This window comes from Punica granatum, chromosome 8 (genome assembly GCF_007655135.1).
Source record: "Punica granatum isolate Tunisia-2019 chromosome 8, ASM765513v2, whole genome shotgun sequence".
Classification (NCBI taxonomy): Eukaryota; Viridiplantae; Streptophyta; class Magnoliopsida; order Myrtales; family Lythraceae; genus Punica; species Punica granatum.
Genome location: NC_045134.1, coordinates 3,187,214 through 3,211,362, shown reverse-complemented (window position 1 = coordinate 3,211,362; position 24,149 = coordinate 3,187,214). Strand labels below are relative to the sequence as shown.

General features: G+C 39.2%; 4 protein-coding genes across 5 annotated transcripts; 2 read left to right on the top strand and 2 right to left on the bottom strand.

Annotated features, from left to right (window-relative positions):
• The first annotated feature begins 4,289 nt into the window (after positions 1-4,289).
• Positions 4,290-12,147, top strand: LOC116188623 (probable inactive serine/threonine-protein kinase scy1). The gene is made up of 21 exons (XM_031518096.1): positions 4,290-4,586; positions 5,011-5,109; positions 5,500-5,651; positions 6,100-6,172; positions 6,931-7,053; positions 7,475-7,583; positions 7,815-7,894; positions 8,015-8,096; positions 8,201-8,340; positions 8,436-8,546; positions 8,666-8,782; positions 8,922-9,011; positions 9,394-9,447; positions 9,642-9,716; positions 9,804-9,879; positions 10,036-10,135; positions 10,400-10,469; positions 10,579-10,652; positions 10,841-10,953; positions 11,125-11,394; positions 11,510-12,147. Exons 1-21 carry the CDS (start codon positions 4,461-4,463, stop codon positions 11,785-11,787), a joined length of 2,412 nt encoding a protein of 803 aa, XP_031373956.1. The 5' UTR covers positions 4,290-4,460; the 3' UTR covers positions 11,788-12,147.
• A 1,199-nt stretch (positions 12,148-13,346) lies between these two features.
• Positions 13,347-16,926, top strand: LOC116187615 (transmembrane protein 87B-like). Its single transcript, XM_031516451.1, has 5 exons — positions 13,347-13,730; positions 14,552-15,485; positions 15,713-15,808; positions 16,093-16,229; positions 16,411-16,926. The coding sequence occupies exons 1-5, from the start codon at positions 13,441-13,443 to the stop codon at positions 16,589-16,591; spliced, it is 1,638 nt and encodes a 545-aa protein (XP_031372311.1). The 5' UTR covers positions 13,347-13,440; the 3' UTR covers positions 16,592-16,926.
• An 89-nt stretch (positions 16,927-17,015) lies between these two features.
• LOC116187614 (pentatricopeptide repeat-containing protein At2g40720) lies at positions 17,016-19,980 on the bottom strand. Its single transcript, XM_031516450.1, has one exon. It carries the CDS (start codon positions 19,854-19,856, stop codon positions 17,151-17,153), a length of 2,706 nt encoding a protein of 901 aa, XP_031372310.1. The 5' UTR covers positions 19,857-19,980; the 3' UTR covers positions 17,016-17,150.
• Positions 19,981-20,084: 104 nt separating this feature from the next.
• Positions 20,085-23,891, bottom strand: LOC116187616 (tRNA-aminoacylation cofactor arc1). Of its 2 annotated transcripts, none has more exons than XM_031516453.1 (12): positions 23,671-23,891; positions 23,460-23,585; positions 23,171-23,341; positions 22,951-23,016; positions 22,721-22,786; positions 22,417-22,530; positions 21,855-22,000; positions 21,625-21,715; positions 21,455-21,523; positions 21,044-21,135; positions 20,754-20,817; positions 20,085-20,430 (listed from the first exon to the last, which is right to left on the bottom strand). In XM_031516453.1, the coding sequence occupies exons 1-12, from the start codon at positions 23,749-23,751 to the stop codon at positions 20,326-20,328; spliced, it is 1,191 nt and encodes a 396-aa protein (XP_031372313.1). In that variant the 5' UTR covers positions 23,752-23,891; the 3' UTR covers positions 20,085-20,325. The 2 variants fall into 2 exon arrangements, with proteins under 2 accessions (XP_031372313.1, XP_031372312.1); XM_031516452.1 differs by having other exon boundaries at positions 21,855-22,003; positions 23,671-23,888.
• Between the last annotated feature and the right edge of the window lie 258 nt (positions 23,892-24,149).

The window sequence follows — 24,149 nt, the reverse complement described above, 5'->3', positions numbered from 1 at the left end:
AATGGCGGGGAAGGCTTGGTGTGAAGTTATGTGGAAATTGTTCAAAAGCAAACATATGTGTATATGTGTCTTGTGGGGTGTTTTTTGAACACGGTACAATGACTTAGTCCATGCGGACTACTTGGAAATTCAAACCTTTCTTTGAGCAAAAAATTAAAATGATTTTTTTTTGAGTCTACGACCATAAATTGAAATTAGACCCCAATGGAATACTTGGACCCCGTTGTAGAATTTTCCAAGGGTTTGAAGGTATGACCCTTATAATTAACGGGGAGAAATTAATATTTCAATTTTTTGGCTAGAAATTAATATCTCATTCTATTTATTGATTATATTGGATGATGACTGGTTCAAGTAGGGTTTATAATAATAATAATAATAATGATAGTAGTAGTAGTAGTAATAATAATAATAATAATAATACAGAAGATGAGATGTGGGGACATTCTCATGATCCAATTGCTCCTCTTTTCTTCTTCTTCTTCTTCTTTTTTTCTCTTTTTCTTTTTCACGTAAAAGTACATTTTCCTAAAAAATGCTTAAGTAGGTTTTGCGGGATATCTAGTTTGCTTTGAGGACAAATGGTTCACTATATATAATTATATATAACTTTCAAAATTCATTACCGAGACGGTTTCATTTCTGAAATATATTTTCATTGATGGTGAAAAGTTTTATTATCGGGTAGACTGCGTTTGTATAAGACAGGTAGATATTGCGAATTTACCGAATCAAAATAATAAAATAATATGAATCTAATATGTGAGTAGACCTATATATATATATATATATATATATATATATCTTTTCTGTTTATATGCATATGGTTTTGAAAAATGGAAATATAGGATTCCTTCTCATTATATAATTGGAAGGAAAAATGCCAAAAAGCGAAGATATTTTTCTTTTACTATTAGGGAAAAAAGGCTTTCTTTTTCCCCCCTTCTTTTTGGGGGTAATTGAGGGTCAAATAAGCCCAAATTAGGCTCCAAAGTTTCTCGAAATGGTTGAATGAATAATATATGACATTGAAAACTTGACCAGACCGTATGCAAATTTTATGTGTGTTCCCGACTACACCAGCATTTAGCAGCTTCCTGGTGGATGTCACTGATCAGTCAGTTAATACAATGAGAAATTCTCTGGGATTCGGTCCTACATTTCACTCAATATATATACATAGGAGAATTTTCAAATTCAATTAAACAAGACGGTCAAACATTCTAATCATTTGCCCTGTGGTAGGTATAGCTCCATCAAATTTGTTCTCGAGTACATCAAATACCTTTGATTTTCGCTATCGAAACGCTGAGATCGAACGAAAGGGTAATGGCGGGGTCATGGACAAAACATGCCAAGATATACTAGCCCTCCGAAACCATGATATAATCTGACCTAGCAAGGCTAATAAACGAATATAAAACAAAGGATTATAGTAAAAATGATTAAGCCTATCGATTTCCTTGCGATTAATCTTTAATTTGCCAGATGATTACTTGCTGTGTTTCAGAATATAATGCACTCTGGTTGAAGGCTCGTTTCACATTGATCGGATTTCGATCGAGACAAGGTCACTGCCTGGAACAGCTGGATTTCTAGATGGGCTCAAAGAAATTTGGGAAAATTAAAGCAATTAAGTCAAAATGAATGGAACATGTTTAACTAAATGATCGATCGGGGGGTCAATATGATCGATCAGTGGCGTACCAGGAGGGGATTGATCATGCTTTCCCCTTTGCACAAAAGGACAAAAAAGCACTTTTTCATAAGTCAATATAGAAATTATTAATTAAAGACTCATTTGTTTCTTTCATCAAAGGAGAAAACATGTACATTTACTAACATAGAAAATCAATTAAGTACCGATTTCTTTCAAGACTCACTAGTTTTCTTTCATCATAGGAAAACACATGTGCATGTACTAACCCTCGAGACCCAAGAGTGACAGCCAATAAGGTAAGAAAGCTCATTTTTAGAATAAGTAGTGAATATGACCCATGCGGGAACTACTCATTAAAATATATATACATATAAATTCATTTATCGAAATATAAGCGTTAGTTCTGAATGTATAATTAGTTTTTTTTTACCGAGTTATATTGCATATTAAAAATTAGAAAGAACCATTAATTGTTAATATGATAGGTATAATAAGTATGTGATGGTGTTTATGGCAAATTTCAAATTGAAGAAAAGTTAGTCTCATATAGCAGCTTTTTTGACAAAGTAATTTTAGGAGATAAAATAGAGAAAATCATTACAACCCTATGGGTGTCCCTTGTAATCGAAAAAAATATAGAAATTCATTGATCATTTTACATTCACGTGAAAAGGCATTAGTTTCCATATTTAAAAGAATAAACATCTCACCTCTCATATTTCACCAATTTATAAGTAAATAAGTAAAAGAAAGTCCAAAGTAAAGCATATGAATAATATTTTGGGAAAAGATCTCTTCCATTATGGGACTTAACCGCTTGACAGTTGATAATATGAAAATTGTAGATCCAAAGAAATATGAAGAAGGACGGTAAAATGCCATGGAATTGTATAAAATTTGGTACTATTGATTGATTGACGGGAAAATTACATGAATATAATTGATTAAGAATAAGAAGGGACCAACAATGGTTACTTCAAGTAATTCGACATTTGTTCTATTTAAATTAGGTTTTGGGTTCAAGTCTTGTGAATAGAAAAAATCCTTGATTGAGATAATTTTACCCCTCAGTAGACGACTCAGCTCAAACTGAATTAGTCAAAGATGATTATCTTATAGATAGCAGGGTATACACCGGAAAAAATGAGAATAAGAAGGGGTTGATGTCATATATATTTATCTATTCATTTTGAATATATAAAAAATACGCTTTAATGGGGTTGTTATCATGCATAGATTTTCTTTTTTCAATTGAATTAAAATATACATATTAATTTAATTGGATGGCACATGGATGGCTTAAGAGAGTTCCATTGGAACTCTCCCCTAGACTACACTAGATTAAATCACCCGTCCGATATATGAGTCTAAATTTTAAAATAATAACTTTTAGATTTCATTTGTTTTAATTGATGCATTGTCGAAAGACACACTTACTTATAATCATATAATATAGGCACACGTTCAAGAATATAGTTACTTTTAGCAAAATTATCCAGTAATCTATGATAACTTAAATGCATATTAGCTCATTCAATTTAGTAAATATATACGATCAAGTAAAAGATAATTCTATATAAAAAATTTCTAGTAACAGATGTGAAGTTTAGAATATTGAAAATAAAGAACAATCCAAATAAAAATAGAAAAAACTAATATCTATTTTTTATAAGTGATACAAGATCCCTTAAAAATGTAAATAAATATAATATAGTGTTTTTTGAAAAATTATTTTTTTTGTAAATAGTATTAAAATTCTCAAAATATATTCAAGAGAGTGATAAATCTATTGAAGAAATTATAAATATGAAAAATAAATATAAACATGTAAAGAATAAGAACATGTTCTGTCAAAAGTCCTACACCTTGTCTATATTTTCTATTGCATATATCACATCATCTACCTATCTGTTTTTTTCTTTTATCATAGAAAAAGAAGTGAGAAGGGGGATTTAAAGTGATATATTGCAGAAACTCTTATTGAATGATATATGGATTAACTATTTAAATCCCATCACCTAATCCCAATTGCTTAATATATAGATTATCCTTCTTACCCAACGTGACTCTAGGACTGGCGGGGCTAGACTGTTGTGGTGATGGCCTTTCCTCCTGTTCCTCTCTATGTGCGGGCGACATTGGCCTTGAGTTAAGAAAGTCCTTTTCCGAAATGAAACTCGATTATGTGTTTACGATAACATATGAAGAGAAAGGAAGGAAAAGGACGATCTCTATCATGTTTAACTGGGTAAACTATCAACTCGCTACCAATAGGACTCATGAAATTTCTTGAACTCTATATTGGTTCAAAACGATCATTGATTGAGAGAGACTCGGGCCGAACTTTGTATTAATTTAAGTCTCGGTGATTCAGGTTTGACTTTGACCTCACAATGGCCCGTCAACCTACCTCATATTCCAGGCCCAAACTCAGCCCATGTTAGGCCCAATTAGGTAACCGGGCGGGCGTGGCCCATGTGGCTGACACACGACGATTGGACTAAGGACAGACTTCCCCGTACATCGCGAAGCAGAGGATCAGGCCGGTTTAGTGCCTCCCGGCTCGTTACCGGTTCGATGTACTTTGTCCGGTTTGAAAGCTCCGACCTGCCATTTCTCTCTCCTACACTCTTGTCAGATCGGAAGCTCCATCTCCCTCCTTCCCCCCGTTTCTCTGTTTGTAGATCTTCCTCTTAATCCCTCCTCCATCTTTCCGGCGATAATTCTTTCATACCGTCGAATTGCTGCTTATTGAAGAAGGAGGAAGGAGAGGGAGTGGGTAGGAAAGAAGCAGGGGAAGATGCTGAAGTTCCTGAAGGGAGTGGTGGCCGGATCCGGCACGGGCGTGAAGGATCTCCCTTACAACATCGGCGAGCCCTACCCCTCGGCCTGGGGCTCCTGGGTCCACTACCGAGGCACATCGAAGGTGCTGCCCTCCCCTGCAGTCTCTTTCGTTTGAACTCATCCTTCAAGAGCTTGTCAATGTGTGCAGCGTGTGTGTAGAATTGCTTGCTCGAATTCAATTATGGTTATTTAGGCGAGTATTCGTGCTTCTGTGCATAGTACCATCGCACAAGCGTTTCAGTGGAGTTTGGACACTTTATTGCAGTATGCAATATCATCTGTTTCGTTGCGGCACCCTGGCAGTTCTCTCATTTTCCATTGTTGTCCATGCTGGGAAATGAAGGAAGTGAGGAAGATTGCATTAATTTGTACTTCATGAACTGTTTTGTAATCCAACATGTCTTGTGAAGTACGATCTGTTATGCTAAACCGAAGGGAAGTGCATCACATGTCTTTCAATTGTTTCATTTGTGGTGAATGACTTCATACTTGTTTTTATCTGCCAGGATGATGGATCTCCTGTGTCAATATTCACTCTTTCTGGAAATAACCCCCAGGATGGGCACCTGGCAGCTGGTCGTAATGGTGTCAAGCGTCTCCGCACTGTAAGCTATTATTCACCATTAGAGGAGAATTTGCATCAAACAGTTCATCGAAAGGGGACGATTTTGCAACTTGCAAGAAGCAAAAAAATAGTCAGTGAATTAGATCTAAAAGTAAGTGAAAAAAGAAAATGCTGATCTTCATGTGTCAAGACCATGGAAAGAAAAAACACCACTGTTCTTGGAGAGGGTTCCCCCTCCCCTGGTTACTATAATTGTCATTTTGAAGTTTCCTGTTGCAGTCTAGTTGTGTTTTTCGTTTGTTCACTAACAAGGTTGAAAATATATGTACTAGCAATGTCGCATGTAGGTTGAGAAAGAAAAGTGAACCACCCACTATGTCATTACTCAATTTCTATTTTGGGTTGTTTCTTACAATTGCACATTTTTCAGGTAAGGCATCCAAATATATTATCCTTTCTTCATAGCACTGAGGCAGAGGCTTTTGATGGTGCCATTACAAAGTTTACCATCTACATGGTTACCGAGCCCGTTATGCCTTTATCAGAGAAAATTAAGGAATTAGGTCTGAAAGGTACTCAGAGGTATGATAACTGCAGATGCTCTTGCTCATATTCTAGTATCTTCATGTTTCAGCTTTTAATCTCATGAGGAAATATTAAATTACTTGTTTATATGTTAGTAATTGGCATGGCTGTTCTTTTGATGTGCAAATTCTTTTATTGGGTTAGTGGGTTGACTCAGTTTAGTGGCTGTTTGCGACTTACTGTAATTTAACTGTATCACAGTGGAAGGATGTCCTCTAATTAGGGTCCTTTATCCCTCACTAACGAGATTCTTGTTTTTCTTTTTGCATGTTTTGTTAAACCCGATTCTGGTTGTGTCTGATTTCAAAATATAATAATTGGATATCACAGATTTTTTTTCCTTTTTTTGAAAAAATTATAATGCATAAACTTTAGAAGTTTATCATTTGTCAATTTTCAATTGTGGTTTGGTAATGCTAATGTACCATCTTCCACTTTGTGGCAGGGATGAATATTATGCATGGGGATTGAATCAGATTGCTAAAGCCGTTAGCTTCCTCAACAATGATTGTAAACTCGTGAGTCTCATTTACTTGTATTTAGAGTTTCATTTGCTTGGAAACTTGGAAAGGAATTAAATTGCAGAGCTGTAATGCAGCACATCTTTCTACATGTTAGAAGTGCACATGAACTGTAGAATTCAAGATAATCTATTGAGGGGCACTGAACTGTAGAATTCAAGATAATCTATATCAAACCTTAATGAACAAATTAAGCAATATTATAGATCATATGAGTTGAATCAGAGCATGTGCCTTTTATCTGTTTGCTTGAAGCATCTTGGTTTGCTGATAATGGTAGCCTTTTTTACATGTTAGAAGTGTAGGAATTTGTTATGTCATTTTTTTTTTGGGGGGCTAGCTTATATCACTTTGTTTCAACTGAAGGCTACCGGGAATGGAATTGCACTTTATTTGTAATATAGAGTTTAAGTGGTAAGGCTAGAAATATGAAGTACGTTGTTGAGGGGCACTGAACTGTAGAACTCAAGATAATCTATGTCAAACCTTAATGAACAAATAAATCAATATTATAGATCATATAAGTTGAATTAGAGCATGTGCACTTTATCTGTTTGCTTGAAGCATCTTGGGTTGCTGATAATGGTAGCCTAGGAGCTACTACTGATTCCAAAAGTTGAGCTGGCAATGGTTGAATATGGTTATTTAAACACGTTGTATAGTATTCCCACAGCTGAAAATTTTTCTTGCTCCCACTTCACTCACATTGTTAATTGTCACTTTTCAGCTGTAGAGGCTAACTATTTCCAGTGCAGGTTCATGGTAATGTCTGTGTGGCCAGTGTTGTTGTGACTCAAACTTTGGACTGGAAGCTGCATGCATTCGATGTTCTATCTGAGTTTGATGGGAATAATCCAGCTGCTGCAGGACCAATGCTGGTAAATTTGAGTTGAAACTTTCATGGCTAGCGTTTGAGTATATTTAATGTCGCTAGGTATCGAACTACAAAATAGGCTGCTTGTCAACAAAATTCAGATGCTAGACTCAAATGATTCATCTATGTTTTGGTTGGAGCCTGTTCTATCTCGAAGAAAAGTCTTTTGTTTGGCTGGCAAACTTATATGACGAATTTATGAGCTTTTTACAACATTACTTTTGGATCCTTCTCGCTACTTTGGGTGGGCAGGGGTGGGATTGGTGGCGCTCTTTGGCTCTTTCACTCAGAGCATGAATTCTCTGGCACTGATCATCTTTTCAATTTGTTTTTGTTACCCCTTTTTCTGCAATTTCTTTTTCTCTTTTAATCATGTTGAAAAGGTTTTTATTTTCCCTTTTTGCCTTTATTTGTAATGTAATCAGCAATACGAATGGCTTGTTGGAGCTCAATACAAGCCAACAGAGTTGACCAAATCTGATTGGACAGCTATCAGAAGGTCTCCACCATGGGCAATTGATTCTTGGGGATTGGGTAAAGTTCTTCCTCTCAATGAAAAGGAAATTCAGTTTGCATGTTTTGGTTCTTCTTAATATCTATACATCCTCTTTGATGTGTGACTTACTGCTAACTTGTGTATCCTATTGGCATAGTTACTTCTGCAGTCATAATGCTCCTAAGATCTGTTTGAGCCTTCTTTATGTACTGTATTAGTAGCTTCATTCATCGACTCTTTATTAAGCGATTTTTTCCATTCATGGGCAGGTTGTCTTATTTATGAACTCTTCTCTGGTATGAAGTTAAGCAGTACAGAGGATCTGCGTAATACTACTTCAATCCCGAAGGTCAGTTTTGCATTTTTGAGCGTCACTTTTGAAATCCTAGATGTGATCTGTGTAGGTTATCCTTTGCAGCTAATCAAAGATCTCTTTTCATCTGCATTTGTCTATTTTCTTGCCTCACAGTCTCTACTTCCAGATTATCAGCGACTCTTGAGTTCTCAACCTTCTCGCAGGTTGAATACGTCCAAGCTTTTAGAGAATAGCGGTTAGTTTCTTCAGTTTGCTGTTTTCTTTTTTGCATTTTGTACATCAGTTCTGTCTCTCCTAATTTTATTCCCACTTATTTGCTTTAGTTTATGGACTTGGCAGAATACTTTCAGAATAAATTGGTGGACACTATACATTTCATGGAGATACTTAATTTGAAAGATAGCATTGAAAAGGATACCTTCTTCCGGAAACTCCCAAATCTAGCAGAACAGCTTCCTCGCCAAATTGTTTTAAGAAAGGTACGATGTGCAAATTTTCCGAAGCTGCTATTGGAAGCTTGTCGTGTAATGTAGTTTTATTGCCTCAAGATGATTATTTCTTCTGGTTTCTGCAGTTGCTTCCTTTGTTAGCTTCTGCACTGGAATTTGGATCGGCTGCTGCCCCTGCATTGTCTGCACTGTTGAAAATGGGTTTGTGGCTTCCGCCTGAAGATTTCAGTGCCAAGGTCCTAAATTAAATTTTCACCGTAGTACTTATTTTCAATGATGCCTGCCAGTTTAGATGCTGAACTCCTTTGTCCAATTCATATTGGTTGAAAATAAAATATTTTGCTGTTCTGTACAGGTACTGCCTACAATTGTCAAGCTTTTTGCCTCTAATGACCGTGCTATCAGAGTTGGCCTCCTACAGCACATTGATCAGTATGGAGAATCTCTATCAGCTCATGTTGTTGATGAGCAAGTATGTATTTGAATTGGTGCTATGTGATGTCTCTTACAACCCCTTTTTTCCCTGGGATCTAGTCCTTATGCAAGTCGATCAAATAACATGCAGTTCCAGTGTCACCTTCTCGTTGTTAACCACATCTCTTTGTGGCTAGGTTTACCCCCACGTTGCTACTGGTTTCTCTGACACGTCTGCGTTTCTTCGGGAGCTGACTCTTAAATCTATGCTTGTTCTTGCTCCCAAGGTATGTCTTCTTTCTTCGCAGAACTTTATTTTAACATCATCTGATATTTTTAAAAGATGGGGATATTCTTGATGCGTCTAGGGTTTCATAGGGCTCAACCTGAAAGATTGAGTTAATGAAAAGCCGCGACTTCCTAATATGAACCAGCCATTCTTTTGTGTTATTGGATTTCAGTTGAATTTTCAGATTTTCCGCTATTATCTATGGATAATTTGGTCAGCTATATCAGTTGAGTTGTTCTTGTGGTTTGAAATTCCAAGAAAATTCATACATGGTTTATCATTTTCGTTGAGAGGAGCAGTATTTCTTCTGACTTATGATCAGGATCTTACTTCTCTAGTTTCATCTGAGGTCTTAATCTTTTGCTTTCTTGCTATTGCAGCTTTCCCAGCGAACAATGTCAACATCTCTGTTGAAGTATCTCTCAAAGTTACAGGTAAATTGACTTTTTATTCCCCCTTGATTGATTGATTCAGAACTTCATTTTCTTAAAGGTAATCCATAAAGACACAGAGAGGTGCAAACCCATAAAGTTCCATATATTGTAAACTATGCTTTCCTGTCGTCTGCCACATTGGATATCCATTCGTGATCTTCTAAGTAGATGAATGTTGGTGGACTATGAAACAGGTAGATGAAGAACCAGCAATCAGGACAAATACTACGATATTGCTCGGGAACATTGCAAGTCATCTAAATGAAGGGGTGAGCTTCCAAATTAATGTGCATTTGCAGAATGTATTGGATTGTACATCTGTACATATCTGAACCTCTTTTTTTTTTTTCCTTTAGACAAGAAAAAGAGTGTTGATTAATGCATTCACAGTCCGTGCGCTCAGGGATTCTTTTCCTCATGCCCGAGGAGCAGGTAAGATCTTGGTATTAATTCAGGAACCTTATTCGAAGTATCTCTAACATGAAAAGGTGCCAAAATTTGCCAATTGTCTACTATTCCGGTAAATTGATCTTGCAAATCCTTTATTCATTGAAAATCTGATCTAACCAAGTCAATTGCTTGCTGCAGGAATTATGGCTTTATGTGCAACCAGTTCTTATTATGACATGACTGAGATTGCCACAAGGATTCTTCCTAGCGTCGTCATTCTGACCATTGATCCTGACAGGTAATAAAGGGGGATGTTTGCTCGTTCTAGTGCTTGCATTTCACTTAAATAGAAAGAAATACGTTAGCATCATCTATTAATTTATATATCTCAAAAACTTGTTTGGGAAGTCAGTTTCATTTGAAACTTGATGTTTCAGAGGCGCACTGTTTTCCCCTTTGTTATATACGCATGATGATAAAACTGGTCATGATTTTTCTCTTACTCATTTATCGATTTCTGGTCATCACTCTTGTTTTTTATCTTTTCATTATTCATCAACAGTGATGTTCGATCAAAGGCATTTCAAGCAGTTGATCAGTTTCTGCAGCTTCTAAAACAAAACTACGAGAGAGTATGTGATCAAACAAATCCTTGGCAATTTAGTATATCCTCCTGATGGGGATCACTGGACACTGTGCTCCTTTGTCTCTGACATCTTATTCCCTGGGTTTGATTTTTAGGTAAACTCCGAAGATACCCCTGGAACTGCAGGCATCGGAATCTCCTCAATACCAGGAAATGCAAGCTTACTAGGGTAAGCTCTATAATTTCTTTCTTGATTTTGGAAGCCTAATTTAATTTGCGAATCGTAGATTCATTCATGGACTTTAATGAAAAACTATTCTCCCATGTCTGATTGCAACAACCTATCCTTTGCATAATGGGCAAACTTTTTCTGCCTTCTCTTTTCTGAGATTTAGGATTGACTTTGAAATTGTGCAGATGGGCGATGAGCTCGTTGACCCTCAAAGGAAAACCATCTGAACAAGCCCCAGTTGCCACTGCAAACTCCAGCACGACGACACTAACTTCTTCGGCCTCTAATCCCAACTTAGGTAAAGGATACTCGTCTCTGTTATAATCTGATTTTAAACTTCAGTGCCAACCTTCTCTCATTTTGATTGCAAGTATGGCAATTTAACTGGGCTTATTCCGGAGTTTGAGCTGCGATGTCGGAAATTATATCCATAATGACATTCTTTTATTGAATGTTCATTAAACTATAGGAGCAGAAACTGCAACAAGCACGACAATGGTCCATGCAAGTTCCAGCAATGATTTATCTGAGCCGCCAGTTCCTGTGTCACCAACATCAACAGATGGCTGGGGTGAGATTGAGAATGGAATTCATGATGACCATGAGACTGACAAGGACGGTTGGGATGATATCGAGCCCCTCGAAGAGCCAAAGCCATCTCCGGCTCTTGCAAACATTCAAGCTGCTCAGAAACGGCCAGTTTCAGTTTCAAAACCCGCCTCACAGCCTAAACCAGCTGGTAATGTGGTTTTCTTCATTGGAATTGCCTGCTATACATTTGCCCCCTACTTTTATATGATGGAGATGAGATTCCATGTTTTTGTTGATTGATCGAGTGATTTGGCTGACCTCAGTCACGAGCTTGAAGCCAAAAACTCCATTGAAGGCGGCCAAAGAAGATGATGATCTGTGGGGTGCCATAGCAGCACCAGTCCCGAGAAGCTCTTCCAAGCCCTTGAATGTAAAACCAGCAGCTTCCTCCTCCGTAGATGCAGATGATCCCTGGGCCGCCATAGCTGCTCCAGCTCCCACCACCTCGGTGAAGCCCTTATCAGCTGGCCGCGGCCGTGCAAAGCCCACAGCCCCGAAATTGGGTGCTCAAAGAATAAACCGAACTTCTTCTGGGATGTAGAAAATAGAAGAAAAGACGAGATATGAGCTCACAGAAACGAAGGGAAGACCGTGGAGTCTGTACATTTTTTTGGTCTAGAGGTGATTAAAGTTTCAACATCAGGAGTGCAATGGATCGATACTCGATTTGCAATGACTTGTATTGGGGAGTTCCAATACCCACAACAAATAGCCTCGAATGTCTAATGCCAATCGTTTCCTCTCTTTACCGATTGTTATTCTTTTTCACATTTTCGTGACTAGCGAAAAGTGAGGTACTTGAACAGAACTAGCAAATTCCAGGCATGGTTCTTGATTGTTCCTTGTTGTAATCCGACTGAAAGTACTATGGAATGACAAGTTTGGGTCATTTAATTTCAAAGTCTCTGTGCAAGTGATTCTCTTCGGCACAGTTTACTGCATTCCGTCACTGTGTCTGCAAACGATCACCATTTCACGATGATCCATTCAATGGGTTCCGACAGAATCGGGCTTGCCTCGTGGGGAATGTTACGCATGTTACGACCCGGCGGGTCAGCAATTCGAGCTGTGGGTTTTGGACTTTGGAGGGACTTTACGATCCCGCCTGGTCTAGGCATCCGTTTACAGGATCTGTATTTTATTGTCAAGTTGAGGATCAAAGTATAAAATATATGTAAATATCATACGATAATAAATCAAAGTCAAAACAACGATGTTGCCATGAAGGATGATCTTCAGTTTGTCATCTTCCAAGAATCGCAAAGATTAAGGTCGTAGTTTAATCTATGCTGCTCAGCTGGATCTGAGTTTGCATATCCTAAGGTTTAGTCAAAGCATATTAAAATGTCAGGGGGGAAAAAAAATTATTTCCTAAAACTAAAAGAAAAGGGTAAAATGATACATTCTGGAAATTAAGGTATTGATGAAACAAATGAACAATAATACTATTAAACTAAAACAATTATGACAACAAGAATGTATCGTGTATAGTAGATATATCACATGATATCGTATGGTACAAAAAATTTTATTTTTGTCAATACTATTTTTTGTGATACTTCTAAAAGTAATAGGTATTTAAAATTTTTTATTGACTTACGATATTGTCACGTGATATACTTGTTACATATAAGATTTTCTCCAAGACAAGACCTTCATCTTTGTAGGTACAAATTAAATCAATCTCTCGAAATGAATCACCCGAGCCATTTCAAATCCATTTTGTATATTAAAAAAGAAAAAAAAAACCTTCTCTATATGAGCAAGTTTCATATGTAAACAATTTGCAATCGGTAAACTACTCTCCATGTGGACAATGTAGGAGTCTGAATTCCTCCGGAAAGCACTTTTCGAGTGAGTATTATTGTCAGCATGCCTTTTGGTCCTCGTCGGGAAAACAATGACTTGCTAATGAAAACCAGTTTTTTTATTTGTAAAAAAAAAAATTACTTGATCATGGAAAAATAAAATCCTAATATGTGAAAATCAGAAATTTGTCTTTCTCTCTCTCTCTCTCTCTGTGTTTATTTTTTTTTATATTTTTTTTGGGAATCCGACAGGGTGAATCTAATGGTTTCATTTTCACGGTCTTTTGTTCTGAACACTTCTCCACTGTCTCTGTACCGTTTGCCTTCTTTACCTTTCGGCTTTCTTCACAAACACAGCTCTCATCATCGCAGAAAAAAACACCGAGATGCCCGACAAGAACTGCAAATCTACCTTCCCTGATCCGATACGTTGCAAAGACTCCATCTTTATCTCGCCATTGACGGCGCTGCTCCTCGCATTGCTGCTGTTCGGGAGCTCCGGCCGAGTTCGCGGCTCGATCCACCAGTACCAGAACGAGACCTTCGCTCACCGCTCCAATTCCTTCTTCTTCCATGGCGGCAGCGAGGGCCTCTTCGCCTCCAAGGTCCATCATTCCGATGCAACTGCTAATCTCACCTCCGACGACAACCCCATCAACGGGAAATCCTTCATCAGGTGCTTGCTTCCTCATTATCGTGATCCGCTAGTTGCTCGAGAAAATTTCGTCCCTTCTTGACTTTGCTTTCCTGGTTGCTGCTCTGCCCTGCCGTTTGTCCGGTAATGCTGCTGCATCGTATTTTTTTAGTTTATCCGATGAGATTCTTGCGCTGTGATCTGACAGTTCTTCACTTGGGACAGATTGATGCATGAATGCTGAAGTCTGCTAATCAGTTTCTATCAGAGCATAGGAAGAATATTTAGAACAATAATGAGCTCACGTGTTGGCGGTAGGCCTAAGGAATTTATTTCTGGGTTGAGATTTGAGCTAAAGCTTCTACTTTTCGAGGTATAAGTGAGTAGCATTAATGCAGGCTTAAAGTGGGATCAAACCTCATGAATGTAACTAATATGTGGTGAACATCTGGGTTGGTTTCCTTCAATTTTGTGAAAAAGAAATATATATATATATAGAGAGAGAGAGAGATGTTGTGTAGGGCTGCAAATGTCGTCGCTGAAGAAGATGAAGAAGAGATTAATACATGTCGAATTACGGGGTTTCTTCTATTTGCTCACAAAGAGTGAAGCTTATCGCATTTTAAGTTTTCCTTTCATCGTTGAGAGAGGATTTGGAGTTTTTCTATGCAAAGAACAGCTCAAAATACAAGTTTCATAGAGCATATAATCACATTTCTGGACGCCTATTAATAATGTCACATTATTTGTTACATTGCTCTTTTATGCTCTCTTACATATGCTTAGATATATGAAGATCGATGAATGTTGTCTATATGGAGAAATTTTAAAGGCAGTTAGAAAATTTCATGACATTTATGCAGGTTTGAGTCTATCACCTTCCGAAGAACCAAAGAATCAGCTGCAAATAAGAATGAGATGCAGCAAAGAACTGGGTTAGTCGAGGCCATAATAGTCGATGTTCGAGACCGGCAAAAGATTGGAGGTGCTTATATGAACTCAAATGTGATATGCTGCAATTCTAATCTTTCCAAAGAAGGAACCTGCAAGTTGGGTGAGGTGATCATTCAGGATAACCCAGATGAGCCCAATGGGCCAAAACGGATCCAAACATTCTTCGAAGGACAGAACAATGAGGCCAAAATGGATCTTCGCACAGTGGAGATCAACAGGACAGGAATGTACTATCTTTACTTCATGTTCTGTGATCCCGAGCTTAAGGGCCTTTTGGTCAGTGGAACTACTGTATGGAGAAACCCAGAAGGCTATTTGCCAGGGAAGATGGCCCCACTGATGACCTTCTTTGGCTTCATGTCTTTATTTTACTTAGTACTCGGCCTATTCTGGTTTATTAAGTTCGTGAAGCACTTGAAGGATGTGATACAACTTCACTTCCACATTACTGCTGTGATCGCCCTAGGAATGTGTGAGATGGCCCTCTGGTATTACGAGTTTGCAAATTTCAATTCCACTGGGACCCGCCCTATTGGGATCACCATTTGGTCGGTGACCTTCACTGCTGTCAAAAAGACTGTTTCTCGTCTCCTCATCTTAGCGGTTTCAATGGGATATGGTGTTGTGAGGCCGACCCTTGGCAGTATGACCCTAAGAATTCTTCTTCTTGGGGCTATATACTTTGTAGCTTCGGAAGCTCTTGAGCTTTTCGAACATCTGGGTAATGTGAACGACTTCTCAGGAAAAGCGAGGCTGTTCCTTGTGTTACCAGTTGCTCTCTTGGACACCTGCTTTATTCTTTGGATCTTTTCCTCGCTATCTAAAACTCTGGAGAAGCTTCAGGTAATTCGAACCTCTCAGCTGTGCGCTATACTCGACCTATTAGCAATCAGTCAAAAAGGTCGTGCAAGGAAATAATGGATATTATACCGGAGCACTGCAATTTCATCGGCAGAGCTATCATCCCATAACATTGTGTTCCCGATTACGTTATTCAAGGCGAAGAAATTATTATTACTTCACTACATATCTGACATTGTAACGTGGTGTGTGCCTGTTCCTTGTAACAGATACGGAGAAGTATGGCGAAGTTGGAACTCTATCGGAAGTTTACCAATTGCCTTGCAGTTTCTGTACTTATCTCCATTGCATGGATTGGTTATGAGGTTAGTCACTTCTCTTTTATGCAATTTTTTTTTCTTCTGCTCGAATAGGTAATTTTGACATGCTTGAACATTCTATCCTTGACTATTCATGGATTTTAAGAGAGACAGCTAATTCTCTTTCTTTGTCTTTAGAATGCTAGCTCCATTCAATATATCAATTCAACATTTTGATATCGAGTGATCAATTTTTGGAACATGTTCTCATCCAATCTTCTATTGTTACTGTTGGATCTTTGTAGTAGCTAAGCGATACGGTGCTTTTCTCCTCCTGGCTTTTTTTTCAGTTGTACTATAATGCGAATGATCCCTTGGGTGAACTATGGAGAAGCGCTTGGACTATCCCAGCGTTTTGGGTTTTGCTCGCGTATTTACTATTGGTGGTTGTATGCATTCTTTGGGCTCCTTCATCCAACCCGACTCGGTATATTCCAGAACTCACAGTCACTACATTCGTGATAGACTGTCATTTCCCTGTTAGATGCTGGACATTGATTTTGCTCTAAGAGTTGTTAGAGCTATAGCAGAACAACTTCAATGTTATAACAGGCTTTTTGTTCAAAGCGAGTATCAACTGGACTTGTTCTGATTTGGATATCTTGCAGATACGCGTATGAGACAGGAGATGATCTAGAAGAGGAGAGCGTCTTGGTCACGAGCAGCGGAATCAAGATGGGAACCGACTTGAACACAAAGCTAGAAAGGAAGGAAAGAAAGCCTTCAATTGTGCCAGAGCATCATGTGTTTGGGCTTGGAGAAGGCATGGTGGAGGACAAGAGAGCATGAAAATCAGAGCTACCCTTATCTTATTGAGTCGGAGTATTCCCCCTAAATGTTCAGTAACCTCAACAATGTGTACAAGATCGACTTTTAAGGCAACAGAAAGAGCTAAACAACAAAGGAGAGTTTAGAATAAATTGCTGAGTGCTGCCTCAAACCGTCTTTTGTTGATGGAGTACGAGCATGATCTTACATATTGGGCAGAGGGTACTGTTAGTTTTAGAAGTTGTCAGGGACTTTAGGCAGTTGATGGGAACCTCCTCAGTAGAGGAGCCTTCTTGTTTATATCATAGACGAAGCTCAATAAGCTTTATCAATATAGCTGCAATTTTCTCATTCTATTGATTTTATGTACTGTAAATCACTCTCTTTAATACCAACTCAAATTGGTGCCACATCTGTCAACCTGTAGAACTGGATTTCTGATACCAGCTTCCCAGATCGACTATATGATTCAAATTCAAGCAGCTCTGTCCCAGATCGACTACACCAGGACCTCTGAACGGGACCTCTTTCAGTTCGTGACTGATAGGAAATCCTGCTCAAATGACCTTCTCCAAGGTTGTTAAAAGGCTGCAATGTTTCTGTGATCCACAGCCCTCTTTTCCATGTTTCGACTCAGTTGAACCAACACCTCATAAACATCGACCCCCTTTGGAGAGGACGGATCCCCCGAGTAGAAAACTTCCACCCTATCCTTCAATTCAATCCAACTGCAACCAGGATTTTTCTTCAACCCCTTCTCCTTCATGGATGCCCTCAAGTTTGCTGCCCGGTCCCACAGCTCGGCCCCACCGTAGAGATTCAGCAATGGAACAAAATTGCTTCCTTCAGCCGTTTCACTTTCAAGTAACTTTGAAGCAGCAATCTCTCCGAGTTGAACATTACTGTGAACCCGACAGAATGATAACAAACAAAGCCAAACACTCCTATCTGGCGCATCGGGCATTGATTGGATGAACCTATAAGCATCTTCTAACTGGCCTGCACGGCCCAAGAGATCAACCACGCTTACATAGTCCTCCGTCCTTGGCTCAATCCCATACTCCAATCTCATAGAATCGAATATTCTCAGGCCTTCCTTGACAAGACCCGAATGCCTGCAAGATGAAATCAAAGACACAAATGAAACCCTATCAGGAATTACTCCCAATCTTCTCATCTCATCAAACAGCATCAGGGCTTTGCAGCAATGACCATGATACCCGCATCCAATGATCATTGAGTTCCACGTCACTAAGTTCCTCTGTATCATGTTTTGAAAGATGTTCTGAGAATACTTTAAGCACCCACACTTCATGTACATATCAATCAGAGCATTCCTAACTTGAAGGTCCAGTGGGTTTCCCAGCCTTATTAGATACCCATGGACAGCCTTTCCTTTGAGCAGTGATGCCAATGAAGAAACAGCACTGAGCACAGTTGTAACGGAAACGTTGTCAGGCTTTAGTTTTTGCTCCATAATATGGGAGAAAATAGTAATGGAGGTCTCTGGCAGTTCATTCCTGCAATAGCAAGACATCAAAGAGTTCCAACCCACTAGGTTCTTGAACGGCATTCCAGAAAATATTTGTGCAGCCATTTCTGTTAAACTAAATTTTGAATACATATCTATGAGGGAAGTCGCCACAAAAATGTCCAACTCGTGTCCACTCTTAATTATTAATCCGTGAACCCCACAACCCAAATGGACATCCTCCAGACCCGGACAAGAATTTATGATACTTACCATGATATCAGAGTCAGGTTTCAATCCATCAGTTTCCATTGCTTTGAACAACTCAAAAGCCTCCTTATATTTCATGTTTTGGCATAGCCCTGATATCATCGAACCCCATGCAACTACATCTTTTTCGGTCATATTAGAGAACACCAGGTGAGCATCCTCATGGCTCTCGCATTTTGAATACATAGTCAAAATTGAGCTTTGTAGAGCAATGGTACTCTGCATTGGTCTTTTGATCAACTCTGCATGGACTGACCTCCCAAAATTATGTGACCTCACCATAGAGCAAGCTGATAAGATGTTCGACAATGTGATGGAATCTGAACATATTCCACTTATTTTCATCTGACAGTAGACCTCCAAAGCATTATGGGGTCGGCCATTCCCAACATAACCCGAGATCATGGCATTCCATGCTTCAATTTTCCTGTCATCCGAGTGAGTGAATAAGACTTCTGCATCCTCCACCAATCTGCACTTGGTATACATGGTTAACAAGGAAGTGAACACAAAAGAGTCATTGTGAAACCCTTGTTTGATCACATCACAGTGGAGCTGTCTCCCGAAATCCACATTTTCACCGTAACAACAAGCACTCAGAGCACTTGTAAATGAGGTCGATGCAAGGTCAACAATCTCCTTCTTAGCTAAAGAATATAACTCCAAGCTATGATCCCACATTCCATTCTGACACAATCCACCAATCATCACATTCCATACGACCACATTGCCCCGATCTTCCAAGTCATCGAACAGAAGACATGCTTCCATGGGCCTACTGCAACTCAAGTACATATCAATCAGCGCAGTCTCAAGAAAAGCATCACAAGAATATATGTTCCTAATGATAAACCCGTGAATTTGCTTCCCTCCTGGTGATCCCAAAAGGCTACCACAGGCGCCCAATAGGATAGAAAGTGAATACTCATCGGGCCTCAAGCCGAAAAGCTGCATTTGACGAAACCGAGCAATACCCTCTTCGAGATTCCCATATCTAAAGTATCCATCAATGACAGAATTCCAAATTGTCACATCCTTGGCTAATACTTCTTCTCTTCCGGGAAAATTATCAAACACGTTGACTGCATCATCCAAGGACCCGCATTTCCAGTAAAAAGTTATGAGGGAAGTCGTTATGTAAGGATCATGCTGCAGACCCAGAATGACGATAGCCGAATGGATTATCTTGCCATACTCGAGGTTTGAAAGACAAGTGCAAGCTTTGAGGAGGGGAGGGAATGTGAAATTGGTGGCAGTTGCAGGGGAGAATAACTTCAGGGCAGCTAGGTGCTCTGATTGCTGAACTAAGGATTTGATTTGGGAATTAACCGAAGACTGCGATCCAATCCGAGTCGACAGAGCACGAAAAGTTTGCAACTTGATGTTCATATCAGCATCGCAGTTGACACCAGAGGCGGTTTCGAAGCAGAGCAGAGGGCGGGAAGGAGACGAGTGAGCTGACAGGGGAATGGTAATGGGCGAGGAATGTGATGGACGAAGATGCGGACACGTATGGGCAAAACAATACCGTCGTCTGCTTTCCATAATATGGTTTCTAAGGAATCTGTTGATTAATCTGTTGATCGGGACATCAATCGATGGATCAAATCAATGGTCGGGAAGGAGAATCCTCTATCGACTATTTCCGCGTAGTATGATGTTTCCCCAATTCCCCGAATTGATGGGCTTAAACTTTCGCCACGAGTTGCATTTTGCTTGATTGCCAAATCGCAAAAAGAATCATTCAGAAAATAATAGAGCACATACATGACGGACACCCACTTCAGTCGGTTTCAATTGATTCAACACGTAGAACAGTCCCAAGTATCACTCCCTTTATGAATTTGGCTCGATTTATACCAGTGTCGACCATGAATAAGATATGATCGAACTCAAGGATGACGGATCTTTACAATGATGCCAGAATCATTCTAGTGCACTCGAGGTGAAAACCGAAACAAAGATCTGGAATAATAAATGTGGACGACCAAGGATGACTTTCTTCTACTCGCATTCACTTGATTGATGCCTTCGGGATGGAGGAAGTGCAAGGCCCTGCAGATGTCATGAATGGTATTCCTTTGAATGTGGCCACTCCCTTCTCATCTGTGTAAAGATTCTGCAACCATCACCGAGAGGAAACGTTTGTGGTTGTCTTCAGTCTTTCATGGCATGAAAAAGCAATTAGAGCACATATATGTATGTTTTTAAAGAGAAATATTAGAGTTTGGGATGCCAGTCGCATTTTTCTATCATCAGTCGGTTGTTACGGATTTGAAGGTTGAACATAGCTACTGACGGATATTAGCAGTTGAACTAATAGCTGAAAAGGTTTCTAACGCACTATAATATACGTGACAGAGTTATGAGTTGGGCAGCCCACCATTTGTCCACCACTATACGTAAAAGCAGGAAGCCATTCACCGAGAAGAAAGTGCTTACCGGTGTTATCTTCTCCAACTGCTTCTTCTTCGGGTTTAGAACATCCTCGGGCTTCCCATCAATCCTGCATGAACATTAGAAACTCCATATAAGATTATTTTGTATGAATGTTTCCATGAAATACTGGAAAGGGTCTTCCGCAATTGTGTTTTCCGACTTGATCTTTTACGAAGCTTTTTTTTTTTTAACTTTAAACATAGTGGCAGAGTACAAGACTCTACTGCTGACAAGTGATAGGTACTACCCAGACCGGTCAATATCGAATTTTAAGTAATATTTCATAGAATTACCCTGAGAAGGAAATCTGTTCGCCGATTTGGGCCCCTTCAGGTGGGAGCAAAGGTTCAACAACGGAGTGATCTTCATTAGAAGCACAGAGCACCTGGAAAAACAAAGACGGTTGCAAAAATCAACGACATTCAATTATACATGAAGGTCTGAGAAGTTACAGAGACGCATCGACTCAAATTCGGAAGCAAGGTGTAAAAATTTTCTGGAAGCAAACAGCAGAGGCAATATTAAGATACAAAACCAGAAACACAGCATAAACTGCTACCAACAATCATTGTTTATTTAAAATTCAGGGGGGCCACTTTAAGAAGGTAACAGTTCACGAAATAAAAATTTCAAATTACAGCTACAAAGAATAGTAGGATAAGAGTAAAGCAAAGTTTAGTTAAGATTTCTGAAATAGAATTTACCAGTCCTTCCGACAGAACATCTCTCAGTTTTCCTGGTTTCACGTTTGTAACCAGCACTACAAGACGATTCTGCAAATGAAAAGAAGTAAAGGACATCCTAGTAAGAATATAGGGGAAAGATAATTCGCTGATCAATTATTGACTTGGGAGGAAGAAAGTCAAAGGAGTACCGTCAAGCTATCAGGACTACAATACTTTGCCAAACCACTGACAACTTGACGCGCCTTAGCTTCTCCAATATCAATCTCCTCAACCAGCAAACTGCACCGATCAAATATAAGATAAAGAATCATGGTTGCTGGGACTATGATAGCCAGTCCTATACAAATGTAAAGTGTAAACTACCAAATGAAAAATAAGATTTATCAGGAACTTCAAGAAAGATATCTATCATATCTACCTGTCTGCAGATGGATGTTTCCAAGCTTTCCGAATAAGGCCAACCCGTATATTCAACAAGCTCACGCTAAGTTCATCTTTCGCTGCTGCTTCTGCTTCGGGTACCTTTTTCTTCTCCTCATTAGGTTCAGCGTCGGCCTTTGGTTTCTTCTGGGAGTTCACAAGGAATAAAAGAGGGGAAAAAATAAAATCACATTCCATATCTTTCCAAGCTATACAAGCAGTTTGTGGGGAAAGGGTTGTGTTGCACTTGTGGGTTGAAATTGGTCCCAGGTCCAAAGCACAGCCACATTAATAGAGAAACGAAATGTGATTTAACACATATTACAGAGCAAACGAATATCTAGTAATCTTATTGACTCTTGGTAATTACTGGGGAAAGAGCGAGACAAAGTTTGAGGAATCAAGAAAGAAATGCAAAAACTGAGAAGGCTAAGGAAAAGTTTAAATTCTGATTGCAGACATATCAATCATTACAAAAGAATATAACAAATCCTACGAACAATGACAAATATCTTTGAAGCAACTATCACAAAGGCAACACAAAGCTCCAAAGGTCATACCGCAGTTTCACTCTTCTTCACAGTTGTTTCAGGTTCTGATTTTGGTGCAGTTTTTGTACTTTGTACATTCTTCTTCGGGTTATCTTCTTCCACCTTGACAATTGTTTTTGTTACCTGCATATTCAATCTTTTACATTAAATTCACTAAGGAAGTATGGAGATTTACTCTCACAATAATAATTAAATCTCATTTGGTCTCTTACAGATCACAACCTTATCCTCACGATTATCTCGACCAACCTTCAAATCTTTATTTGCTAATTAAAGCAAAAATATTAACAATATGCAATTTTAGATTACACACGTGAGGCACAAAGGAAGGCTTCTCCACTGGTATCTTTTCAAACATATCCCCGAAGTTTGCTTTGTTCTGCAAAACAAAATGAAAAAAGAGCTGAGAATAATTAACAGTTGAAAAAAGGAAATGAAAAATTGGAGGCAAAGCAGTCAATGCTAATCCACTAAAACATTCAACAAAGCAAATCTCTCACTTTGCCTCATCCCAAAAAAAGAGCCAGCAGAATGTGCTGTTACCTGAATGTGATCCATCCATCTCAAAAGATGTGGAAACTTGAGCGCATCCATAGTTGAAAGGCCAACCTGATAGCAGAAAAACATCAAAAACAGTTTGGCTTCTCGTGTCATATAGAGAGACCAAAAAAAAAAAAAAAAAAGAGGATTTTCTTCCGTCTTCCCATTTTAATTTTGTTAACTGTTATATGAGAAAAAAGATCGGACGAACAAATATGTGTACCACAGAGGAGTAAATTGCCGAGAACACCACCACGTCGGCAGCAGAGACTTTGAGACCATTTCCTAGTAGAACTGACTTTGTGGCCAAATTCTCGTTCAACTTTTCGAGGGCTCCAAGACATGCTTCAGAATTAGCAGGAAAACCCCCAGCAAAAGCTATCCATTTAGCCACCTACACTAAAAGTAAACTCTCTTTCTTTAGGGAAAAGGAAAAAAAACACCAACTACATTACATCTCAATATCTAAGTCATCAACAAACTGATCTAGGAACCAAGAGCACTCGGATCACCTCTTCATTGTCAGACCAAGCAGACCCATTTGCTGACGTATCTGACATGTTTGCCACCGTCAAGCACAGGTCTTTTATGTCAGTTTCCTCGATACTGCCCGGATATACACTACGCAGAACTAATTCCTGTATATGTACATATTTGAGGGTCACTTTGATCCATGGAAAATTAGTCGAGTGGAAATTCTTCTTCATCCAAACTCCAACTTACGTAGTTCACGTTCAAGTGTCGGCAGAGAGACGTGAGGATCAGTTGCTTTCTGCTCAAAGTTCCAGTTTTGTCCGCCGCCATCTCCTCCAACCGTTGCCTGCTGCTCTTATTCAAGCTCCGATCAACCCCAAGTTGCTGGATTTGCTGTAAGCTTTGACACTGGCACCGCTTCCCTGTTCAGTTCTTGAAGCTGAAGAAGAAGGGAGTTCGCAGCCTGGGCTGCTTCGGCTCAGCTTCATAGGGTTGGCTCGTTTTGTTGGGCTTTCTGGCGGGCCCTTTAGGCCCAGGAGAAAACGGGGGGTATCGCATCATCGGCCTTCGGAACGCGGATGCACAGTGCCAGGACTTATTACAACTAGTGCCGTCGTGAGCGATCGAGAGGATTCTAATGAAACTCGAGCAGGGGTAAAGGTTGCGGTGTAAGGACCTTTCTCCAATTGTTGATGCATTTTTAAATCGAGATGTATACTCTATTTGCC